Source organism: Phyllobates terribilis, unplaced genomic scaffold (assembly GCF_046119375.1).
Source record: "Phyllobates terribilis strain yellow unplaced genomic scaffold, ASM4611937v1 Scaffold_11__3_contigs__length_659146591, whole genome shotgun sequence".
NCBI classification, from domain to species: domain Eukaryota; kingdom Metazoa; phylum Chordata; class Amphibia; order Anura; family Dendrobatidae; genus Phyllobates; species Phyllobates terribilis.
This window is the reverse complement of record NW_027362771.1, coordinates 510,868,040-510,894,445: the sequence shown is the minus strand read 5'-3', so window position 1 is coordinate 510,894,445 and position 26,406 is coordinate 510,868,040. Positions and strand designations below refer to the sequence as shown.

At 42.0% G+C, this 26,406-nt stretch overlaps 1 protein-coding gene across 1 annotated transcript in view; it reads left to right on the top strand.

Annotated features, from left to right (window-relative positions):
• Positions 1–26,406, top strand: part of ANTXR1 (ANTXR cell adhesion molecule 1) — a 214,380-nt gene that overhangs the window by 130,803 nt on the left and 57,171 nt on the right. The window contains exon 14 of the mRNA XM_073653634.1: positions 1,026–1,067. Coding sequence (XP_073509735.1) covers positions 1,026–1,067 — 42 coding nt within the window. The remainder of the gene's footprint in view (positions 1–1,025; positions 1,068–26,406) is intronic.

The window sequence follows — 26,406 nt, the reverse complement described above, 5'->3', positions numbered from 1 at the left end:
CCCACCAATCAAAGGGATATTCTCATCTCCAAGAGCCTATCCCAATATGTAGTAGGTGTAATAATAATAATAATAATATCAGCTGATACCTCCAATTAGAAATGTAGTATAGTTTTTCTGATTTGCTATGTCTCTTTTCTCATGTGCAGGCATTGCAGGACCTTAGGTATCCATGGTTACGACCACTAATATAGTGACAGTTAGTTAGCTAGCTGCTAGTGGTCACAACAATGGATACCTAAGGTCCTGCAATGACTGCCCATGAGGAAAGAAACATAGAGAATCAGAAAAACTATACCACATTTCTAATTGGAGGTATTTGCTAATATAATTATTATTACACCTACTACATATTGGGATATAATCTTTAGATGGGAATACCCCTTTAACTATCCTTTGAGATAAGTGTTAACTTTTAATGTTGGGAATAACCCTTCAAACCTACTTATATAATCTCAGCAAGAAGAAATCTTGACATCTTTATACAGGCCGCAAGTTAGAAAATTGTATTTATTGTAATATTATATAATATTATAGTTTTCATTATGCAAAAAAAATTGATTTATTTGCAAAAATTGTAAAACTCCTTCAAGTGACACAACTATACAGCTAGAACTCACAAGTATATCAAGGAACTGAATGTAAGCAATTAACTCTTTGTAGGATAATAGTTAATTACTGCCGAGTAAAGTTGTGTGATGCAATAAAAATTCCTGGAAATGTGACTTGTTTAGAAAATGTGGATTCATAATTGGAAACCAGGCCAGATACTGCGCTCTAAAGCGAGAGAAGAGTGGTGAGATCCAGTCCTGTCTCTAGAGGGGTTCTGATCGCATGAAGTTAGATGCAGGAGCAATCAGCTTGTGCGCACACATGTCATGGAATAATGTTCACTTTCAAGCCTTTTTTCCTTCACTATCACCCTAAAAAACAGCATATAACTAAAATGAAAACTTGGCTTTGAAATGGAAAAATTAACTATTCCAAGTTAATGATCCCAATAATTATTTTTTTCCTTTATTTAGATGATCAAAGCGCCTCCCCCACCACCAGAAGAAGACAGTGAGGTAAGAAAAAAGGCGATCAGTTTCTAGCGTTTTATATCATTTTTTTAAAAGCATTTTAGTGGTGTTTTTTTCCATTTGTGATATTCAGTATTTAAAAAAAATCTTACTAAAAAAAACCCACAAAATAAAGCCCATTGTATAAAGCACATTTTATATTTGTAATAATCTTTTCATTTATATAGCGCCAACATATTCCACAGCGCTTTACAATTCAGATAATTTACAGACATTATCGGCACTGTCCCCATTGGGGCTCACAATCTAAATGCCCAATCAGTATGTCTTTGGAGTGTGGGAGGAAACTGGAGAACCCGGAGGAAACCCACGCAAACGCAGGGAGAACATACAAACTCCTTGCAGATGTTGTCCTTGGTGGGATTTGAACCCAGGACTCTAGTGCTGCAAAGCAACAGTGCTAACCATCTTGTACAAGATAGAAATACCTCTGTCCCCATGCTGCCCAGAGGTATTTCCATCTTGTACATTTATGGCCATGAATGTATGATAAACATTAGTTTTGTACAGAGGTTCTAAACATTGCTCTGCCATTGTCTTCAGCAGCAGTACAGCCGTGTGCATGATGCCTGAAGATGGCTATACATGTGTTCTAGGAACTCTAGTATTCTGTATTCATCTGAACCCTACTATGGATGATAAATGGATAGAAAGCATTCTATATGGACATTCTCCACATGTAGTGGAGTTACTGCAGAATTTTTTTGCATGGATATCGGCAGTAGTAATATACTTCCTGCTGATTGAAGAAAATAGTGGTACATGGCAAATAAAAACCTGCTTTACTGACCTCCTCATTGTAACGCTGAGTCACTACTCACAGACAAGCCATGAGCCAGGGTAGTCAAGAGGTTCGGGGTCAGATACCAAGAGAGCTCTTCATAAACAGGGGGGTAAAACAAAGGCTTAGTCAGGTCACAGTCCAAGGTCAAAATTCCAGGAAGGTAGCGGATCACAACAAAGGGGCTAGACCAGGCATGTCAAACTCAAACACACAGAGGACCAAAATGAAAAACTGAAACAAATGAAATTCACGGGCCAACGAGTATACAGTATAATGGGCCCCACATAGTCCTCAATACAGAATAATGGGCCCCACGTAGGCCTCCATACAGAATATTGGGCCCCACATAGTCCTCCATACAGAATAATGGGCCCCACATAGTCCTCCATACAGAATAAAGGGCCCCACATAGTCCTCCATACAGAATAATGTGCCCCATATGGTCTTCCATACAGTATAATGGGCCCCACATAGTCCTCCATACAGAATAATGGGCCCCACATAGTCCTCCATACAGTATAATGGGCCCCACATAGTCCTTCATACAGTATAATGGGCCCCACATAGTCCTCCATACAGAATAATAGGCCCCACATAGTCCTTCATACAGTATAATGGGCCCCACATAGTCCTCCATACAGAATAATGGGCCCCACATAGTCCTCAATAAAGAATAATGGGCCCCACGTACTCCTCCATACAGTATAATGGGCCCCACATAGTCCTTCATACAGTATAATGGGCCCCACATAGTCCTCCATACAGAATAATGGGCCCCACATAGTCCTCAATACAGAATAATGGGCCCCACGTAGACCTCCATACAGAATATTGGGCCCGACATAGTCCTCCATACAGAATAATGGGCTCCACATAGTCCTCCATACAGAATAATGGGCCCCACATAGTCCTCAATACAGAATAATGGGCCCCACGTAGACCTCCATACAGAATATTGGGCCCGACATAGTCCTCCATACAGAATAATGGGCTCCACATAGTCCTCCATACAGAATAATGGGCCCACATAGTCCTCCATACAGAATAAAGGGCCCCACATAGTCCTCCATACAGAATAATGTGCCCCATATGGTCTTCCATACAGTATAATGGGCCCCACATAGTCCTCCATACAGAATAATGGGCCCCACATAGTCCTCCATACAGAATAATGGGCCCCACATAGTCTTCCATACAGTATAATGGGCCCCACATAGTCCTCCATACAGAATAATGGGCCCCACATAGTCCTCCATACAGTATAATGGACCCCACATAGTCCTCCATACAGTATAATGGGCCCCACATAGTCCTCAATACAGAATAATGGGCCCCACGTAGACCTCCATACAGAATATTGAGCCCCATATAGTCCTCCATACAGAATAATGGGCCCCACATAGTCCTCCATACAGAATAAAGGGCCCAACATAGTCCTCCATACAGAATAATGTGCCCCATATGGTCTTCCATACAGTATAATGGGCCCCACATAGTCATCCATGCAGAATAATGGGCCCCACATAGTCCTCCATACAGAATAATGGGCCCCACATAGTCCTCCATACAGTATAATGGGCCCCACATAGTACTCCATACAGAATAATGAGCCCCACATAGTCCTCCATACAGTATAATGGGCCCCACATAGTCCTCCATACAGAATAATGGCCCCACATAGTCCTCCATACAGTATAATGGGCCCCACATAGTCCTCCATACAGAATAATGGGCCCCACATAGTCCTCCATACAGAATAATGGGCCCCACATAGTATTCCATACAGTATAATGGGCCCCACATAGTCCTCCATACAGAATAATGGCCCCACAAAGGGGTGGCAGTACTGGTGTTGCGTGCCAAATATAACCACTCTGCGGGCCAGAGTTTGACATGTATGGGCTAGGCAAATGGAAGGTCAAAGGCAAGGTCCAAGCTTGGGCAGCAAAAGATCAGAAACAGAGCACTGGAATAAAAGCACACAACAGTTGTAAATTACTGCATTCAGGACACTGTAAGTCGTGGAATCGTGACACTCATGATTTCTTGTCACATACAGTATGACTCCTGCAGGCAGCGATTGCCTGAAGTATCCACATGGAAAAAGACATCATTATAAGAGGTCACATTATAAGAAATGCTAGCCATAGAAAATGTCTGTCATTTTGTCCTATCTGCTTTGATTATTGGGAAACGTAGCTTTATTTTGTACTGACCTGTCTGAAACTTTAAGTCTAACAAGCTCTATGAAAGTTTAAAGTGGTGGTCCCATAAAATGTCCTTTCTAAAAATTATTTTTTTATCCAAAGCACTTTTGTGAGCTTTATTATAAAATACCCTCCTACACTTCTCCCTATACAGATAATATCTGTGTGTTGTTGTTTTTTAACTTCACTTTCTGTTACATTTTATGTGAGAGGAGTTTAAAACAAAGAAAGCTGGGGCTGCACTCACGTCCCTGCAGCGTCTATCACCCCTTCTGTAACTGGACATCATGAGGGGGCAGTGCTGCAGTCACTTACTACAGTTTCTTTCATCACCGCCCTTTGAAGATGTCCTGGATCCATAGTGATAGAAGCTTTGGGAGAGGTGAGTGCAGCACTTCTTACTGTAAAAGGAGACATTATCAGGGGTTGGTAATAGAATAAGAGTGAGTGACAGCAACGCCACCCCACAGCTCCTGTCACCGCCCTCACACCGCTCTCAAATGAATTATCATCTGGGACGGTGATAGCAGGATAAGTGACACAAGCACCACCCCCTGATGACGATTTATTTGAAGGCAGTGATAGAAGCTGTAGTGCAGTGCCGGTGTCACTCACCCTGCTTCTATCACCACACCCCGGTGATGTCTCCTTGCTGCGGGGAGTGACTGCAGCCCCAGCCTCCTGCGACGTCCTGTTTGATGCTCTTCTCATAAGAAATGTCACAGGAAGTGAAGTAAAACACATATAGTGATTAGCTGTATAGGGAAAAGTGTAGAGTATTTTTATAATAATGCTAATTATAAAAGTGCTTAGGGGTTAAAATAAATATTTAGAAAGGACATTTTAGGTATCAGACCACCCTTTCAAAGGGGATCTGTCACCAGATTTTGCAATACAAACTGCAGACATTTTTAAATGGACCTGAAAAGACTAGCTAGTGTACTTACTGTGAAAATCCTTGTCAGAATCAGGGCTGTGGAGTCGGTAAACCAAACCTCCGACTCCGACTCCTCAATTTCCATGACACCGACTCCAACTCCGAGTCAGACGCCACGACTCCCCCATATATGGCTCATGTTTAAGTGATAAATTTACTGTAGCCCAGATTCATCTCAGCTAAAAGTCTAGACCCTTAGATCAGGAATAGGACAGACATTTATAGGACATTTCATAACTTTTCCAGCTATTCTGACATTTTCAAAGTAAGTACTCAAGCCTCATCTGGTCCAAGAGATCGATTTTATTATGTCTGCAGTTTGTATTGTGAAATCTGGTGACTGATCTGCTTTAATCTGTATCTTGCCTGACTATTGTATTTCTTAAGGTCTGGGAATGTATGCCTTATCATTTCCTCCATATGGATTCAGGCTAAAAATATTTTAATTGGATTATTTTTACGGACATAAAGTAAAAAGTATAAAGTCAACCAGATGATGTTTTTACCCTAGTGGAAGGAATTCAATTGAAAGTGGCATGATGGGGCATTGGGTACGGATATGACCTGAAATGACAGGGTCCTCAGCATCTGGATAACATGCTTGTTTATGGACCTTTTATGGCAGGAAAGTGTGAGGTGGCGTGAGGACAAGGTTGCTAAAAAGAAAAGGAAAATCTTTCATTACCATTAGGGGGCATTAGTCATTAATCCAGCCATTATGGATGGTTAACCTGGGTGTGCCAGCAAAAATCATGTCTAGAAAAGCAAAACACATACTGTAGATACAGATTTAAAAGGAATGCAACTCCCTATGTAGGGAATAGATCTCATATGTATATAATTTAATGTTGGATGCCTGATCCATAAATCTCACCCTACAAATATTTTCTTAAGTATTCTGTAAAGTGAATATTCATTTTGAGCTATTAAATGCGAAATATTAGAATGCAACCTGCTGGTATTCAATTTATTTTGTATGGGTGGCTCTCGGCGTAATGGACTGCATGCCTACATACAATTATATGAAGCTTCATGAGGCTTAAATGCTTTCTATTATTGAACACATAAGTTTGTTTTAAATGGTATAATATTTATGTTCTTATATAGCATCATGTTCAACAGCCCTGTATTGAATATGTCACCATTCACATTAGTCCCTGCCTCCAGTGCAGCTCACAGTGAGTGCAGTACCTTAGAGCAAGCAACAGAAGAAGACATAACGTATCAGAATGTTTTTGGAATGTTGTAAAAAACTGAGAACCTCGAGGGAGCAAGAACAGACACAGGGAGAGCATAGAAACTCTATGCCATTGTTGTCCATGGTTGCATTCAAACCCACGACCTATTTGCTGCATGGTAGCTGTACTGATACGAGAGCCACCATGCTATCCAGTGCTTATCTACTGTAGGAGTTACTGCCTGACCAATTTTCATACAATAGTACCATCAGCATAGTAGAGAATAGTAGGTTTTATATCAGCGCAGGCCATACTAATGCCCATAAAATTCATACATGGATCTCATGTTTGTCCACTTTTGTGATGCTTGGCTGGTTGGGCCTGGGACCCCACTAAATTTTGTGTTCCAGAAGAAAAATGTCCATAAAAACTTCTTTTTCAGGCCATACCACATTTTGTTCCTCCTATCCATTCAGTTTGGCTCTGGTAAGGTCATCCACAAGAGCATCCTAGCGTTGTACACAAGAAGACACCAGTTTACTGTGTGTGTGAATGTGTGTATGTATATATATATATATATATATATATATATATATATATATATAGTAGCAAAGTAAGGTAGGACTGGGTTGAATCCTAGCACTGTGCTCTTAATTAGATGCGCCTGGCTAGCTTTAACTAAGGACCAGGGCCTGTGTTCACTATTTGTGTCAGTCTGCTGGATGTTTAGCTAAGTCAAGTGTGCTGCTGGATGTTGAGCAGAGTGAAGGAGTGTGTTGAAGCTGATGAGTGACCAGCCAAAATGTGAGCTGTAGCTGGGAGAGAGACATGCCAGTTTCTCTGGCTGAATGGACACTGCAAGGGTCAGCTAGGAAAGCTGAGTAGTCTGTGAGCTGGAGCTGCAGAGAACCGTATGGAAGCTGCAGCCTGTTCAGTGTGAACTGTACCCGGAGTTGAACACATCTGTTTGGTGCTGGAAGCTGGAGTTCGGGCTGAAGGTGATACTGAGACTGGTAGGATCGTGCCTCTTCTGTGTAGGAAGTCTGCTCTGGGAGAAAGGACTGTAATCTGTTTCGGTGAGCCCGCACTGACATATATGTGCCTGCTGAATGAACTTTTTATTTGCTGTTATACCTTTGCCCAGAAGAGGCTGTTTTGGTTTTGAATCCCCTGGAGTATTATGAAAGCAATAAAACTGCACATGTTTAGGTCAAACCGTATCGCCTGTGTGAACACTACCTGAGAGTGAATCCCTAATATATATATATATATATATATATATATATATATATATATATATATATATATATATATATATATATATATATATATATATACAGGTGCATCTCACTAAATTAGAATATCATCAAAAAGTTAATTTATTTCAGTTCTTCAATACAAAAAGTGAAACTCATATATTAAATAGAGTCAGTACAAACGGAGTGATCTATTTCAAGTGTTTATTTCTGTTAATGATTATGGTTTACAGCCAATGAAAACACAAAAGTCATTATCTCAGTAAATTAGAATACTTTGGCATCAATTATTGCATTAATGCGGCGTGGCATGGAGGCGATCAGTCTGTGGCACTGCTGAGGTGTTATGGAAGCCCAGGTTGCTTTGTTAGCAGCCTTCAGCTCGTCTGCATTGTTGGGTCAGGTGTCTCTCATCTTCCTCTTGACAATACCCCATAGATTCCCTATGGGGTTAAGGTCAGAGGAGTTTGTTGGCCAATCAAGCACAGTGATACTGTTGTTATTAAACCAGGTATTGGTACTTTTGGCAGTGTGGACAGGGGCCAAGTCCTGCTGGAGAATGAAATTTCCATCTCCAAAAAGCTTGTTGGCAGAGGGAAGCCTGAAGTGCTCTAAAATTTCCTGGTAGACGACTGCGCTGACTTTGGTCTTGATAAAACACAGTGGACCTACACCAGCAGATGACATGGCTCCCCAAACCATCACTGATTGTGGAAACTTCACACTAGACTTCAAGCAGCTTGGATTGTGACCTCTCCGCTCTTCCTCCAGACTCTGGGACCTTGATTTCCAAATGAAAATTGGAACTCTGGGACCTTGTAGTGTGTGTCTATGACTGCCTTCTGGACATCTGTCAAGTCAGCAGTCTTCCCCATGATTGTGGAGCCTACTGAAACAGACTAAGGGACCTTTTTAAACGCTTAAGAAGCCTTTGCAGGTGTTTTTTGTTAATTATTGTAATTTACTGAGATAATGAGTATTGTGTTTTCATTGGCTGTAAGCCATAATCATCAACATAACAGAAATAAACACTTGAAATAGATCACTCTGTTTGTAATGACTCTATATAATATATGAGTTTCACATTTGGAAAGAACAACTGAAATAAATTAACTTTTTGATGATATTCTAATTTAGTGAGATGCACTTGTATATCTGGAAAGGTCTTTTGATGCAAATTAAGGATAACTGCAAATGAACGCCATTTCCTTGTTGTTAACCATAGATAACAGAAGTAGACAATGATTTCAATTTTATGCAGTCTACTCTTATAATCCAATCAGCATGTCAGAGTGATCTCAGCTGCCTTGTCCTTGATAACACTTTATCTTGAGCTAACCAGAAGATCACTGAAGTTATATAAGCAGGTCATTTTGTGGCTGGGCTAAAATCAGTGGACTAAAAGGGGGGTTTTGTGATTAAGTTAACTCTTCATGGCAAGAAATGACATTGCAATTTTTTACAGTTCATATGATCACTCTTCATAGCAATCTAGAGTTACTGCAAATTTCCATTACAATTTCAATGGAAAAAATGTGGGAAAAAACGTGACGTGCACATATTATTTATTGTACTTAAATAATCATAGAAACTTCTGAGTGAAAGATCTAAAAACACTGAAGCATCAAACTTTGTGAAAACCAAAATTTGTGTCACTCTCGAAACTTCTGGCCATGACTGTATAAGTTTTGTATATGACCACGGTGGCGTTCATTCTTCTTGAGTCGTCTTAGTCCAAAGATGAATTAAAAAAAAGAGTAATGATATTATGCCCATAAAGTCATGCCCTGTGTCTGGTGATGGAACCAGATCTTGAGAACCATAAACATGTGTCGTCCCTGGATTTCTGTTTCTGCAACTTTGTTTTCTTGTTTACCCTTTATACTTTTTGAAGTTATTTTGGTCCTCCTGCGAAATAAGCACGACTTGTCAGCTGTGGTTTGTGAATGCCCTTACTTAAAGAAAACTGTCTTGTTTCATCCCTCATTATGAAGCTTAGTGGTTAGTGTTTTATCTTAATGTGAAGGGCTTGACCTGCCTTTCATGATATACTGTATTTAATCGCAGGGCTTAAGGTGCCCATGCACATTAGAGCAAACCAGTCAATTTTAGTGATGGGGAAAAGAAGGATTGGGCATGTTAAATTTTAACATGCCCGATCCTATGTTCTCAGATAAGCCGCTGACAGAGACATCTATCAGCAAATTATTCTTCTTTTTTCACCCAAAATACAAACACAGTGGACTGAGTAGAGTGAGCATGTATATGAGCGAGAGGGTTGGAAGAAAATAACTGTCGGCCATGTTCATAGCACATCACAAAGTATTTATAATACTATTGTATCCACACCAGCGGTGTACAATCTACGTATATACCTTGATATTATGCTGATAAATACATTGCTCCTTTTCTCAGCCTATAATTGGCAAAACAAATACTAAATATTAATAATTTTTCTTATCACTGTAGTGTGATGTCAACTAGGATTTCGAACAAAAACATGAATCCGATTTTTTTACATTTTTTTTTTTCACAATTAGGGATGGATGAAACTGTATTGTGGCATTCAGCTGCATATCTTGGGGATATAGCTTTGGCAAATACATTGTGATGTTCTCAAGACACATATGTGGCACCCCAGGGATCTGGTTTCCACAGTAACAGCAATGTTATGTCTGAGAGCAGGTGGGAGGTCTCTTGGTCAGGAATCCTATGCATGCCACACCTCCTGCCCAGTCCTGGGAAGGGAAGAACTTCCCCTATATAAACCTAGGGCTGAGGCAGGGTTAGTGAGTAGAGAAGAAGTAGAGACAGAGAAAAGAAGCAAATATAGGAACAGAACATCAGGAGCTCTGTGGGAGCAGTGTTACAAGGAGTCAGGGGCTGGCAGCTGCAGAGCTCGCCCTGACTGAGAAGATTTCTTACCGGACCCGGAGTCCGAGGCTGTGGGGACTAACTCCTACCCAGCAGCAGAATCCGTCAGGCAGGGGACTCCAGGTCCTCTGGCCAAGAAACCCGAAGGCACGGTCACACGCATGGGACCAGCACCGCCGTCATGGAGCGGAAGCTACTAGAAGGCCCCGAGTCACCGGCCATACGGGTGAGCACCACACGGTACACTCAGGGACGTGGGCTACTTATACCCGCCTCTAGCAAGGTAGCCAGAAGAGTACAGTTAGTTTGGGAGGCCTACAACTCCGCCTGGCCATGGGAGATCCCATCTGCTCAAGGACTGACCAGGCCCCAATCGCTAGCCAGTACTCCGGGAGGGTCTATCTTTGTCACCAGTAAAGACCCTGAACTACACCGTACCGTCTCCGAGTGGTTCCTGCTACCCCCATCATCCACGTCGGCTGCCCTGAGGCCATACCCCTCCCGTTGGGGGTTATACTATCACGCTGTACAATCCTACCACCGGCCTCAGCGGTCTGCCCTGCAGCAGCAGCTCCTTAGCTGTACTCAACGGGTGGCGTAGTCGTCCAACATCTACCGCTGATACATCGCCGCTCAGTTTGACTCCCTGGGCACGGACCGGGTCACCGCCACGAGACTACAACCCTCAACAGATCCGGCTCCGGGTAAGCTCCTGCGTGCGCAACGCAGCGCGACACAGGCCCAGGGGCGCGTCAACTTTTGGCGTAGTCGGCAGGATTTCGTGCCCTCAACTACCGGGTACTGCGTGCCTGAAAAAAAAAGAGACTTTTAAACTTACCATCGGTGAAGATTCCCGCCATCCGGCACCATCTTCAGCCTTCTTCCCGCCATCGGTGAAGATTCCCGCCATCCGGCGCCATCTTCAGCCTTCTTCCCGCCATACGTGGAGTTTTCCCGCCATTGGACGCCATCTTGAAGACGCCGCGCGGGAAGAAGAGGGGCGTGGACTCCAAAAGCGCGCGAGAACTGAAGCCCCGCCTCACGTCCGGACATTGCGTAAGGTCCTGGAAGGAGCCCAGCAGACGCCGACATCACAGGAGCGCGACGGAAGGTCCTCAACCCTGACGATCCACTGCGGAGCCGCGGCCTACGGAAGAGGATCATCGCAAGGTAGGCCACGGTCCACTAGGGGGGAGAAGGATGTCGGATACGGAGGAGAGCTTCACCGCTTCAACCCCCGCCAGCGCCACCGCTGTTGCGGTCATGCCTTTCACCATGCCCTATATCCCGGGGGCAGCCTGGCTACCCCAGTACTCAGGGGAGTCACATACCCTGCATGACTTTAGAGAAAAGCTGGATAGCCTCTTCCAGGTGTACCCCCTCACAGAGGAGCAAAAAGTGAGCACCCTGGTGGCCCAATTAACCGGGGCAGCCCAAAGGGAGGTAAAGTCCTGGCCACCTGGGAGGAGGACTGTCGCGACTGTCGCAGAGATACTAACCCAGCTCACCGAGGAGGAGCTGCAGTACTACCAATACGAGGAAAGCCAAGAGGACCCGGACGGGTCTGAGGACTACCCTCAGGAGGGAGCACAAAGAGGACATAGCTACTGAAGGGAAGTAGCGTGAATAAAGAGCTGTAAATAGTTACCCGTAAGGGTACAAGGACTGCTGCTAATTAAAATATGGTCCCCGTTGGGATTAGTGAATTGTTCCCCGTGTGTCCCTATCCCTTACCAGGCTGAGGACTGTGAGCAGCCATCCCCTATCCCTTACCAGGCTGAGGACTGTGAGCAGCCAATCCTTATCCCCACTGGCCGAGGACTGAGAGCGGCCATATCCTGTAAATAATTATGTGTTTCTAGTAATTTATAGGAGTCCTTGGTGGATTTACCGGGAATCCTTTGTACAGTTAGTGGAGCGTAACCCAGGATGGACTAAAAGACTGTTAAGGACTTGGGGCAGGACAGACCCCTACCTTGTTACGTCTCCCTGTTTTGGTGAAATGGACACCTTTGTTTCTTCAAAGACTGCACCCGGTTACGGACATGCCGTGACCACCTTTATGTGTTTCTTTATTGTATTGTTATTGTTATATCTTGTTATGTTTTTCTAAAATATGTTTAGTCCCGGAGTACTAAATTTCACTAGGGGGGAATGTGGCACCCCAGGGATCTGGTTTCCACAGTAACAGCAATGTTATGTCTGAGAGCAGGTGGGAGGTCTCTTGGTCAGGAATCCTATGCATGCCACACCTCCTGCCCAGTCCTGGGAGGGGAAGAACTTCCCCTATATAAACCTAGGGCTGAGGCAGGGTTAGTGAGTAGAGAAGAAGTAGAGACAGAGAAAAGAAGCAAATATAGGAACAGAACATCAGGAGCTCTGTGGGAGCAGTGTTACAAGGAGTCAGGGGCTGGCAGCTGCAGAGCTCGCCCTGACTGAGAAGATTTCTTACCGGACCCGGAGTCCGAGGCTGTGGGGACTAACTCCTACCCAGCAGCAGAATCCGTCAGGCAGGGAACTCCAGGTCCTCTGGCCAAGAAACCCGAAGGCACGGTCACACGCATGGGACCAGCACCGCCGTCGTGGAGCGGAAGCTACTAGAAGGCCCCGAGTCACCGGCCATACGGGTGAGCACCACACGGTACACTCAGGGACGTGGGCTACTTATACCCGCCTCTAGCAAGGTAGCCAGAAGAGTACAGTTAGTTTGGGAGGCCTACAACTCCGCCTGGTCATGGGAGATCCCATCTGCTCAAGGACTGACCAGGCCCCAATCGCTAGCCAGTACTCCGGGAGGGTCTATCTTTGTCACCAGTAAAGACCCTGAACTACACCGTACCGTCTCCGAGTGGTTCCTGCTACCCCCATCATCCACGTCGGCTGCCCTGAGGCCATACCCCTCCCGTTGGGGGTTATACTATCACGCTGTACAATCCTACCACCGGCCTCAGCGGTCTGCCCTGCAGCAGCAGCTCCTTAGCTGTACTCAACGGGTGGCGTAGTCGTCCAACATCTACCGCTGATACATCGCCGCTCAGTTTGACTCCCTGGGCACGGACCGGGTCACCGCCACGAGACTACAACCCTCAACAGATCCGGCTCCGGGTAAGCTCCCGCGTGCACAACGCAGCGCGACACAGGCCCAGGGGCGCGTCACATACATGCCAAACATCCACCACAAAAGTGGTGGCAGCAGAGTTTTCGAGCTCCTCTGTGATGTAGGAAAGAAACCACCATGTGGTTAGGAATCCAGCTACTTGAGATTACAACCATTTTCTATACAGAATGGCACATATGATTTAAAGGTTGCTTAAGTCATATGGGTGGTATTCTAAGACAGGGATAATATCTGTTTTGTCTTGTCTACTTGAGTCCTAGGTGCCATCCTTTTATATCTTCCAATAACTGTCAGGGCTTCCTCCTAATCCCCCAAAAATATTAATAGATGAATTGGGAAAGTTCATGAACATGAAAGATAGAGGTGGCCATACACCTTATTATATCCAGCTATACCTCCTGACACCCCCTATCACTCATAAACCCATAAAGCAGCTTGATGCGTAAGTTCTGGATAGAGAGAGGATCATACGTTGCTGCCAGACACCTCTAGATGCAGCATATGTCCTGTGAGAACTGGACATGTTGAACTCCAACATGCTCTTTCTTTCCCTCAATATCATCTGTCAAGGAAAAGTCATGGCACCTTCATGCACATCGTGTGGCCAGCTAGTCCTGCCCAAACCGTCAAACACATCTAACATTTATCTATTGTGAATTATCAGTGTTACACATCTGTCCCGGGTAGCCTGGGCTCCACTTCCTTCCACTGGGTGTGCAGCCCTCTGTCGTGCTCCACGTCAGGTTTTACAAGGTGAACGGCATGGATCAATTACATCATCTCCCTAGACCTATTTAAGGCCCATTTTGATACACACCTGTGTCTTGGGATTGAGACTCTAGTGTTCCAAGTTTGGATTGCTCCATTATCAGTACTGTAAAAAAGGATAAGGGAAAAAGGATAACGATGGTTAATATGAAAACTGCCATGATAATTGTCTGAACACCTTGGGTCCCAGCTCTCTAGAGTCCCAACAAAAAGCTGAATAAAATAGGTGAAAGTTCTCTATGTAACAAATAGATGGACCAGATCCCCCAGTGTCAGAGTCTCTTCTTGTTAAACAAGCATTCCCATCAAAATTGTTATCCTCTTAATATATTGCAGTCATTATATTATTTAGCACTGTGTACTTACAATTGCTCATGTTGCCTTTCTACCCAGCTAATTCTTCTCTTTTCCATTAGGTCTATGACATCACGTGATTTAAAAAAATGACTAGCTGAATCCTTCTAAGCGCTATGTAGAAACAGGCGGTCAATTTTTCCTGTATAAGTCATGAATCACTGCAAAAGTTCCTGGCAGGAGGGGAGGAGGAAACAGCTGGGTCAGGAGGTGAAGAGGGGGATGATAATGCAGGGACAAGAGTCTTCCTGTTTCAACATAGAGCAGAGAAAAGAGAACAATTGTTTGGGTAGAAAGGCAAAATGAGCAATTGTAAGTACACAGTGCAATATAATATGATGACTGTAATATATTGAGAGGATAAAAACTATGATGGGAGGAGGAGTGCTTCTTTAACAGTTGTCTAATCTGACTTTTAAAAGCCCCCTTTTATGATGTCCATGTGCCGTAAGAGATTTGACAACCTCCTAAAAACCAAGCTACTAGATAGTTTCTACTTGTATTCAGTACATTGTTAGACTTCTTAGAACCTGTCACTTAAAATAATGAACATCTTGCAAAAAGTCATTAAGTCCTTGGACAGCATGCCGGTATGTGACCTCTAAGTCTGGCCATGCCAATAAACAAAGATACAAATATTTGCTTGCTCAGGTCGTGCTGCCTTTACTCCCTACGAAGCTAACTAAAAATATATTGTGATTCAGTGCAAGCTTGCGGCTGCTTGAACTCATTATAGTCAATAGCTGGCGGCAGTTGTTCTCCACTTTATCATTAGCACAGATGTTTTAATTAGAAACCAATGCTGAATAAGCAGCATTTCTTCCAGATTCCCTCATAGACCTCCTCTTCCAGCTCAAGTAAGAAGCATGAACGGGCAGGCAAAAGTAGGTCAAACAACACCTATAAAATATTTTTGGGAAGTTACGGCCCATTTTTTGTAAGATTTTATTTATTCTTTTATCCAGAGTTAATAATGGCTGATGTCATTATAATCAGCTGGTGTCGTATTTATGACACTTCATGGTAATTCTAACATATAGGAAATATTTATGGATATATTGCACCATCTGTAATCTCTTAGGCACCCTGCCGAGCATGCATATCCCTATGCACTCTCCATGGTACTGATCATGTGACAGAAGATTAGAAACTGTGTACTGTTCTACCCTCCTGGCTATAGTAATGTTTCTATCTACAGTATATGTCATTGGTCAGATGGTTCCATGTAATATTATCAACCAAAAAGTCTTTGCAGTTAATGTAATGGTTGGTGGAGATTAAGAAATGAAAAATAACTCCAGTGATTGTACTGTATGTCTGAGCAATTGTCATCTGCCAATGTTACATCAGATGTCCAGGGCCAGTTTAGACAAAGTGGGGCCTTAGGCAAAAGTTAAAAGTGGGCCCCAAATGCTGACATACTGCAACATTACACAGAAATATTTAGGTTGTTAAACGAGGGCGATCAACAATTTTCAGCGCTTGTTTCCCGGCCTCTTTACACCGGATGATGAAGAATGATGGGCACAAAACGATCACTAATAGCTCAATCTGTCCCCATTCAGTATCATGTTATCCAGGACTGTGTAGTCGGTAAGCCAAACCTTCAAATCCGACTCCTCAATTTCCATGACTCCGACTCCAACTCCGACTCAACGACTCCGACTCCCTCATACATGTCTCATGTTTAAGTGATAAATTTATGGTAGGACACATTTTTCTCAGCTAAAAGTCTAGACCCTTAGATCAGGAATAGGACATTCATTTATAGGACATTTCATAACTTTCCCAAATTCTTATAAAAAATATTCCCACAAACTGCATTGAACTACTGTACCCAATTTATTATATATTTTAGGAGTCAGAGTCGGTCCATTTTATACCGACTCCAACTCCGACTCCACCAAAATGGGCACAGACTCTGACTCCGCGACTCTGACTCTACAGCCCTGATTATCAGCAGCATATCTGCAGTTTACACCGGGGATGTGCTGCTGAGAACAAGGATTCATGTTCCGGCATAAAAAATCCAATCACCCTATGACAGAGGAGCATTTTGATCATTCGTTGAGCGATTGCCAACATATTTACATCTATGAACTCTCGACTGCGCTTCCGAGCACATACACACACATATACATAGAGCATATACATGCATACACACTGTTATGAGAAGTTCAAGGTGCTCACTCTGCGAAGTGGATCCTCTAAGCCCAAGGTCCAGCTGGACACATGGGCCTGGGGCATCAGTGCAGCAGGTAATGATGGAAAACACAGGTAGACAGAGGACGTCTAGAAACTGCAAACAGGTAGTGCAATGCTGGAAACCGCAGGCAGGTAATACTCTGGACTAATGGGAAAGCCAGCAATCAATGAAGCTGCACACAGCAAGGAAGACATCCTGAAAACCACAGGTGGACACAGAAAAGAGGTCCAATAGGTAGCGAACAGAACCCCAGAGTCACCAGAAGCCGCAGACAAGTAGGTAGAGGCACTAGAAGCTGCAGGTGTATAGGAGACATCCTGCAGCTCACAGCCAGGCTACTGTGCACACACAAACTGCAAGTCAGTCACAGATTCAATACCAAGGTCCGGCTATGTGTGTTAGAAGCCAATAAATAGGCCCAGGCAGTTCATCACATGGTATCACACCAGGCCACCTGCAAAGCCCAATGTGGAAAGTCAGAAAGTTCAACAGACATGGGCAGACCGGACCAGGGACAGATGAGTAAGATTCATATGTATACACAGAGCACATACATACATATATATATATATATATATATATATATATATATATATATATATATATACAGTACAGACCAAAAGTTTGGACACACCTTCTCATTTAAAGATTTTTCTGTATTTTCATGACTGTGAAAATTGTACATTCACACTGAAGGCATCAAAACTATGAATTAACACATGTGGAATTATATACTTAACAAAAAAGTGTGAAACAACTGAAAATATGTCTTATATTCTAGGTTCTTCAAAGTAGCCACCTTTTGCTTTGATGACTGCTTTGCACACTCTTGGCATTCTCTTGATGAGCTTCAAGAGTTAGTCACCGGAAATGGTTTTCACTTCACAGGTGTGCCCTGTCAGGTTTAATGAGTGGGATTTCTTACCTTATAAATGGGGATGGGACCATCAGTTGTGTTGTGCAGAAGTCTGGTGGATACACTGCTGATAGTCCTACTGAATAGACTGTTAGAATTTGTATTATGGCAAGAAAAAAGCAGCTAAGTAAAGAAAAACTTTAAGAAATGAAGGTCAGTCAGTCCAAAAAATTGGTCAAACTTTGAAAGTGTCCCCAAGTGCAGTTGCAAAAACCATCAAGCGCTACAAAGAAACTGTCTCACATGAGGACCGCCCCAGGAAAGGAAGACCAAGAGTCACCTCTGCTTCTTAGGATAAGTTTATCCCATTCACCAGCCTCAGAAATCGCAGGTTAACAGCAGCTCAGATTAGAGACCAAGTGAATGCCACACAGAGTTCTAGCAGCAGACACATCTCTTCAACAACTGTTAAGAGGAGACTTTGTGCAGCAGGCCTTCATGGTAAAATAGCTGCCAGGAAACCACTGCTAAGGACAGGCAACAAGCAGAAGAGACTTGTTTGGGCTAAAGAACACAAGGAATGGACATTAGACCAGTGGAAATCTGTGCTTTGGTCTGATGAGTCCAAATTTGAGATCTTTGGTTCCAACCACCGTACCTTTGTGCGACGCAGAAAAGGTGAACGGATGGACTCTACATGCCTGGTTCCCACCGTGAAGCATGGAGGAGAAGGTGTGATGGTGTGGGGGTGCTTTGCTGGTGACACTGTTGGGGATTTATTCAAAATTGAAGGCATACTGAACCAGCATGGCTACCACAGCATCCTGCAGCGGCATGCTATTCCATCCGGTTTGCGTTTAGTTGGACCATCATTTATTTTTCAACTGGACAATGACCCCAAACACACCTCCAGGCTGTGTAAGGGCTATTTGACCAAGTAGGAGAGTGATGGGGTGCTACACCAGATGACATGGCCTCCACAGTCACCAGACCTGAACCCAATCGAGATGGTTTGGGGTGAGCTGGACCGCAGAGTGAAGGCAAAAGGGCCAACAAGTGCTAAGCATCTCTGGGAACTCCTTCAAGATTGTTGGAAGACCATTTCCAGTGACTACCTCTTGAAGCTCATCAAGAGAATGCCAAGAGTGTGCAAAGCAGACATCTTAGCAAAAGGTGGCTACTTTGAAGAACCTAGAATATAAGACATATTTTCAGTTGTTTCACACTTTTTTGTTAAGTATAATTCTACATGTGTTAATTCATAGTTTTGATGCCTTCAGTGTGAATGTACAATTTTCATAGTCATGAAAATACAGAAAAATGTTTAAATGAGAAGGTGTGTCCAAACTTTTGGTCTGTACTGTACGTGGAGACATATGTATACACGGAGCACATACATAGACATATATGTATGCATAGGGTACATACATACAGACATATGTATACACAGAGCACATACATACATGTACACACAGAGCACATACATACAGGCTCATGTATACACAGAGTGCATACATACAGACACATGTATGCACAAAGCACATACATGCACACACATATATACATATATGTATATATACAGTGGGAAAAATAAGTATTTGATACACTGTAGATTTTGCAAGTTTTCCCACCTACAAAGAATGGAGAGGTCTGTAATTTTTATCGTAGGTACACTTCAACTGTGAGAGACAGAATCTAAAAATAAAAACCAGAAAATCACATTATATGATTTTTACATCATTAAATAGCATTTTATTGCATGAAATAAGTATTTGATAACCTACCAACCAGAAAGTATTCTGTCTCTCACAGACCTATTAGTTTTTCTTTAAGAAACACACCTACTGTCCACTCATTACCTATATTAATTGAACCTGTTTGAACTTGATACCTGTATAAATGACACCTGTCCACACACTCAATCAATCATACTCCAACCTCTCCACCATGGCCAAGGCGAAAGAGCTGTCTAAGGACACCAGTGACAAAATTGTAGATCTGCACAAGGCTGGGATGGGCTACAGGACAATAGACAAGTAGCATGATGAGAAGGCAACAACTGTTGGCACAATTATTAGAAAATGGAAGTAACACAAGATGATTGTCAATCTTCCTTGGTTTGGGGCTCCATCAAAATCTCGCCTTCTGGGATAAGAATGATTCTGAGAAAGGTCAGGAATCAGCCCAGAACTACATAGGGGGACCTGGTCAATGACTTGAAGAGAGCTGGGACCATAGTCTCAAACATTAGTAACACACTATGCCGTCATAGATTAAAATCCTGCCAGGCCCTTTTGAAGTTCACCAATAAACATCTGGATGATCCAGAGGAAGCATGGGAGAAAGTCATGTGGTCAGATGAGACCAAAATAGAACTTTTTGGTATCAACTCCACTCGCCGTGTTTGGAGGAAGAAGAAGGATGAGTAGAACCTCAAGAACACCATTCCAACCGTGAAGCACGGTGGGGGAAACATCATACTTTAGGGGTGCTTTTCTACAAAGGGGACAGGACAACTGCACAGTATTGAAGGGAGGATGGATGGGGTCATGTATCTCGAGATTTTGGCCAACAACCTCCTTCCCTCAGAAAGAGAATTGAAGATGGCTTGTGGCTAGGTCTTCCAGCATGACAATGACCCAAAACACACAGCCAGGGCAACTAAGTAGTGGCTCCGTAAGAAGCACTTCAAGGTCCTAGAGTTGGCTAGCCAGTCTCCAGACCTGAACCCAATAGAAAATCTTTGGAGGGAGCTGAAACTCAATGTTGCCCAGCGACAGCCCCGAAACCTGAAAGATCTGGAGAAGATCTGTATGGAGGAGTGGGCCAAAATCCCTGCTGCAGTGTGTGCAAACTTGGTCAAGACCTGCAGGAAACGTTTGACCTTTGTAATTGCCAACAAAGGTTTCTGTACCAAATATTAAGTTCTGCTTTTCTATTGAATCAAATACTTATTTAATGCAATAAAATGCAAATTAATTATGTAAAAATCATACAATGTGATATTCTGGATTTTTTTTTAGATTCTGTCTCTCGATTACAGACCTTTGTTTATAGATGGGAAAACTTGCACAATTGTCAGTGTATCAAATACTTTTTTTTCCCCACTGTATATATATACATATATATATATATATATATATATATATATATATATATATATATTATATATACACACATGTATACAAAGTCTATTTCCTCTACTTCAGTACATCTAGATTCCTGGAGGATACAGGACCTGTGGTGACAACACGGTCACATGATAGTGATGTCACCAAGGGTCCTAAAGCACTCTTAACATCAGAAACTACATTAATCATGCAGAACTGCTGTAAGTGCTGGGGTTACCTAAGTGAGTTGGGGCCTTGGGCAATTGCCTAACCTGTTCAAAAGCATTGTAATTTTATGTTTATTTGTTTTTTTTGCTGCAGAAATAAGTTGCATCTTGCCTATTTCCTGTATATTCTGCATATCTGAGAATAATAAGGGGACTAAGCCTCAAGTTTGAGGCAATGGAAACTACAGCAAGAGAAATTCAAGCATCTGCCTTGGATTTCTTCTGTGTAAAATATATACACATCATAAAGCTAATAGGTCAAGATTAGTGAATCTTTTAGGCTGCGTGCCCACGATCCGTAATAGCAGCGTTTTGGACGCAGCTCACCTGCGCTGCATCCAAAACTCTTCGTTCTACATTAGAGGCACAGTGGATAGGATTTATAGAAATCCCATGCCCAATGTGCTTCTCACGGGTTTACTAGCCGCAGCATGCCAATTTCTGTTGCCCATCCCCTTTTTAAAGGGAATCGTATAGTCACCTCTCTTCAACCTTTCCCACTCTCTTGATGCTACTGGTCCTTGGATCAGCTCCTCCTTCTTCCCTCCTATGTCTTCTGTCTTCATCTCTTTCTGGTCTCCTAGTGCAGCCATTCTTTACTAGGCCCCGTGCCTTCACATGGTGCCAAGTGAAGAACAGCAACACTGGAGACCCGAAAACAGAAGAAGACAGAAGAGAGGAGCCAATTGGGGCCATTGGCAGCATTAGAGGTGTATAGAGGGCTAACCGGTGACGGTATGTGGAGAGTAAGATTTTATTTTTTAACCCTTTTTTCAGCCCTGAGAATCTAGCAAAATGATGGCCAGCTAGTCACCATTTTTCTGGAATTTACTTGAATAGAATGGTGAGGAATTGGATTCATTTATTTTTACTTATCAGTATTTTGTGCAGTTTTTCAACTAATCTGAACAAATATGTGGTTAATCAGATGTGGAAAGTCTTACAGAATGTTGTATAATTCTTGAAGAAAGGGAAGAAACAGTATCATGCAGTAGTACAATAATCTTTACCATGGCAGTTGCAGAGTCCTATAGTTCTATAAAAGAGTTATATTTCTAGTGCTGTCATCACGCCAGATCCCACTATCAGAAGTATAATTTTTACAGTGTTGGTTGGCTTGCTGGAGGAGCCGCACAGACACCCAGTTCCCACATGTGGACACATTCATTTCTCTACTGCACTGCTGTCCAAAACCAAGATCTCCACATCTAATGTTACCCATGCTGACAGTATTTTCATCAAAGTTTAAAGTTTTTCATGAGTCTGAATTATGTAATTGGCTTTCAGACCAGTACCTTCAATACAATGCTTTGCGGAATTGCACCAAGCTTCAGGTGTAGGACAAATAATTAAGAACAGTGACAGAAAATACATCATTTGTAACATTAATTTATTTTATTTCATATTATGGAAGAAATTCCTTGTTTGGAGACATAATTAATTTCCAATTATTCTTGTAAGATGTGGCTTCAAATATAAGGTCATAAGGTGCTGCTGCTGGAAATAAAAGCGATCAACCATAATGCCAGGTCCTCCAGATCCTCTGTACCTGAACATGAGAAAAACCCATATTAACTCAAAATTCCCTTAAAGGGTCAGATAAATAACTTTAACCTAATAAAGCATTGATAAGGACAATGTTCCTATTGGCTAGGAAGCTAATTAAAGAGTTATTCCCAGAATCAAACGTAGTCCCCTATCCTGTGGGAGTTTGACTGCAGAGACCACCAGTGAAAACTAGGGCTGTGCAGAGGCTGTCTTAAAAGGTGCATATTCTTGATCTCCACTTCATTCATTGTCTACGGCTCTGCTGGAAATAGTATATTGTTTGGTTTTCTCTGCCAGTCCCATAGACAAGTGAAACAGAGGTCGATCATGCAGACCTTTTGTGTCACGATTCCTCCACTCAGTGAGTGACTGTTTTGCTGCCTTATGGAATCTGAGTCATGCTGAGCTGTTGGTGTTTTGATTGACAGCTCGGCCGTCCAGTCTTGTCCAGTCTCTACTTAACTGAGCTGTCTGCCTTTGATGCCTGCTAGATGTAGTTTGTGTTTCCTAGTTAGTGTTTGCCTGATTCTGTTGTGCAGAGTTCTAATCTTCCACTGTCTGACCCTTTGGACCATGTTGTGACTATCCCTTATACTTTTGCTTTGATCCGCTATCTTCTGGTATTTTGACCCTGGACCTTGACCTGACATACACCTTTGTCTTTCCCCTTGGTTTTCTACGTGCTCTCTTTGTACTGACCCCGGAACGTCTGACTTCTCTGCCTCACGGTCTGTCTGTGACTAGCGTCACTTTTTGTCTATTCAAGACACGGCTACACCAGTCCCAATTCTCAAGACCCCATTCTCAGGATTGCTTGGGGTCTCAGTATGTAGACCCCAGTGATCAGGAAGATTTTTCCATCTTATGGAAAATCCTTTTAAAAATAAAATTGCAAAAACGATTTAGTTTACAGGAACTTCATAAATGAGATCGGCACTAATCATACAAATTATATGTTAAATTAGGAAAGCGATCTCTAGAAATCCTCAGTAGAGTATTAGCAAGACTCATTGAATGTTGTTTTAAAATATTCATCATATATTAAACTCATTGAAGTTACTAAAGGAAATTCTGATTGATGACATTATAAAATTAAAATGGCAGCAGTGATTTTGGTGTTGTATGCAATAAGTTACAGTATGCAGTATGTGGTGGCAAGGATGTTTCCTCAGTAATTTCAAAAGCTACTGAAAAATAGGGTTACCATCTAAATTAGCTTCTTTATACATTGGCCTTTTATACCCATTTCCTGATGTGCAATAGGTGATAGATTTCTGGAGGCAATGTTTTTACTAATTTTGAAATATTGGAAAATGTTAGAAGTAGAATTAATATTAATTCTGTTTAAAGGGAATCTGTCAGTATAAAATGACTGTTCAAACCAAGCACAGTCCTCAGTGCACCTCTGGCATGGCGGAGCAGTTCAATGCATGTTCTCATCTACTTGTTTTCCATGTATCTCCACCCTCCTCTAACTCCTCTCCTATAAGTCAAAGCTGTCAATCAAGAAAGAGAGAGTGGAGGTAGATGCAAAAGAAATAGGTGGGAAGGGGAACATCAAGGGTGCACTGAGCACACTGCACTAAGTGCCTGCTTAGTTTGAACAGGCATTTTGTTCTTTAAACTTTATCAATCTACATCTATAGGGAAATTAGTGACGAAGTGTAAAATATGTCCTAAATATCAAAACTAAACGAATAAATCTACAAAATAATGACTTAAGCAGCAATTGCGTGCCTGGCATGCTTTTTACGTCTGCTTCTTCAGGGGGTTATAATGCTTTTCTGATATGCCCCCAGAAGAAGCAATGAAACATTGATTACCATGGCTGTTTTCATAATTGTAATTGTTTTTAAAGATTTTTGGCCATTTTTAAGAAAATATCACTTGCGTGGAGTATGTAAAACCCTATATAAGTTTGTGTACTTAGATGATGTCTACAGCATAGACATAAAACGGCCGGTAGGTTACAGTGTTTTATACAATTATGCACCTCTAGATTAATATCTCAATCTATTTCTAACGATTAATCGCTTTAACTCAGTTCCCCGGTAAATATATGCCTTTATTTTACCTAGAATTCTATTATTATCCAACAAAAACCTTCACATCTGTATTTGTAAATCTTTTCCTTTTGAGATTTTATGTCATTTTCTTTTGGTTCAATGCAAAGAAATCCGCTAAGTTTACAATATATTAAATAAAAATGATTTTCTTTGAGTAAACGCCAGATATCGACGAAAATGGAGAGAAAAAAAAAAATGAAGAAAGTCAACAGTTTCCACTTCTCATTACAGAAGGAAAAATAGAGTTGGGTTTACAGATTAGAAACAGATGAGGAGAAGGTTTAATGGAATGGAGAGGGTGTGGAGAAAAACCTCATAACTCATTAGCGTCCTGCTCCAAAGCGTCTGAAAACACCATCGTGAGGGCGTCTTGTGCATTTGACATTTGATTGCACACTGGGCAATCAGGTTTGGTAGCAAAAGGGTTAAATTTGAAGGTATCTGTCCCCATATTCCTTTTTAAGAAATTTTCACTATGGACCAAAAACCCAGCAGGAAAGCAGATCAAACCCTTCCTGTTTATCCATTCCAAGTCCACATATATGAATTGAGATGTGGGACACACACCGCGCGTTACATAGCTCACTTACCTCCTAGTATATTTGTCTGCATTCTTGCATTTTAAGTGAGCAGGGATCGGCTTTTTGCTTATATTTTGTCGAGTCAGAGTAATATATTATACTCTACGTAGAGAACTGTAGAAGCACTCACTGGCAATGAGCCTTGATTACTGTATTTCAGTAGGATCAAGCCTCTTAAGACGTCTATATGGGCATGTAGGTAATAGGAAGCGGAATAAAATTATACCTTGATATCTATAATCTGATGTCTTATTCCAGAGAAATCCATGTTTAATATGTAAATGAGCTGTAAAGATCTATGGGCCGGACATAGATCTGCCCGATAATCTGCCTCCAGAGATTATTTTAAATGAAAGTGAACATTACCAGTGTGAGACATGTAATGACTGACAGTCTGCTCTCCTGATCTACATGTCTCACACTGGAAACGCCTTCTTTCATTTAAAATAAGCTTCTGGAGGCAGATTGTCAAGAAGATCAGTGTCCAGCCCATAGATCTTAACAGGTCATTTACTTATTAAGAAAAAAAGTGGATTTCTCTGGAATAAGAAATCGGATCTCGGATATCAAGTTTTCACTTTATTCAGCTTCCTATGACCTTCATGCCTATATAGATGGCTTAGAAGGGATGATGCTACTGACAGATTCCCTTTAAGAAATTTAATTAAACACCTCATGCAGGATGTCCTCTATAGGAGTGGGTTCAATTACATTAGAAAAAATATTAGATTTTTTTCAATTAAGCCCTTAGCACTAAAGCAAGTTTTTACCTTACTGACAGAGCCCTACTGTTTAAATTTGACATGTCATTTTATATGGTAATAACTCTGGAATACTTCTTCATGTCCTATAATTCTTACATTGTTTGTTCGTGACACATTGTACTTTGTGTTAGTGGTAAATTTGGTCAATAAATTTGTGAAAATATACAGTCATGGCCAAAAGTTTTGAGAATGACACCAAAATTATATTTTCACATGATCTGCTGGCCTCTGGTTTTCATTATTGTTTGTCTGATGTTTATATCACATACAGAAATATAATTGCAATCATATTATGAGTACCAATAGGTTATATTGACAGTTAGAATGAGTTAATGCAGCAAGTCAATATTTGCAGTGTTGCCCCTTCTTCTTCAAGACCTCTGTAATTCTCCCTGGCATGCTCTCAATCAACTTTTGGACCAAATCCTGACTGATAGCAGTCCATTCTTGCATAATCAATGCTTGCATTTTGCCAGAATTTGTTGGTTTT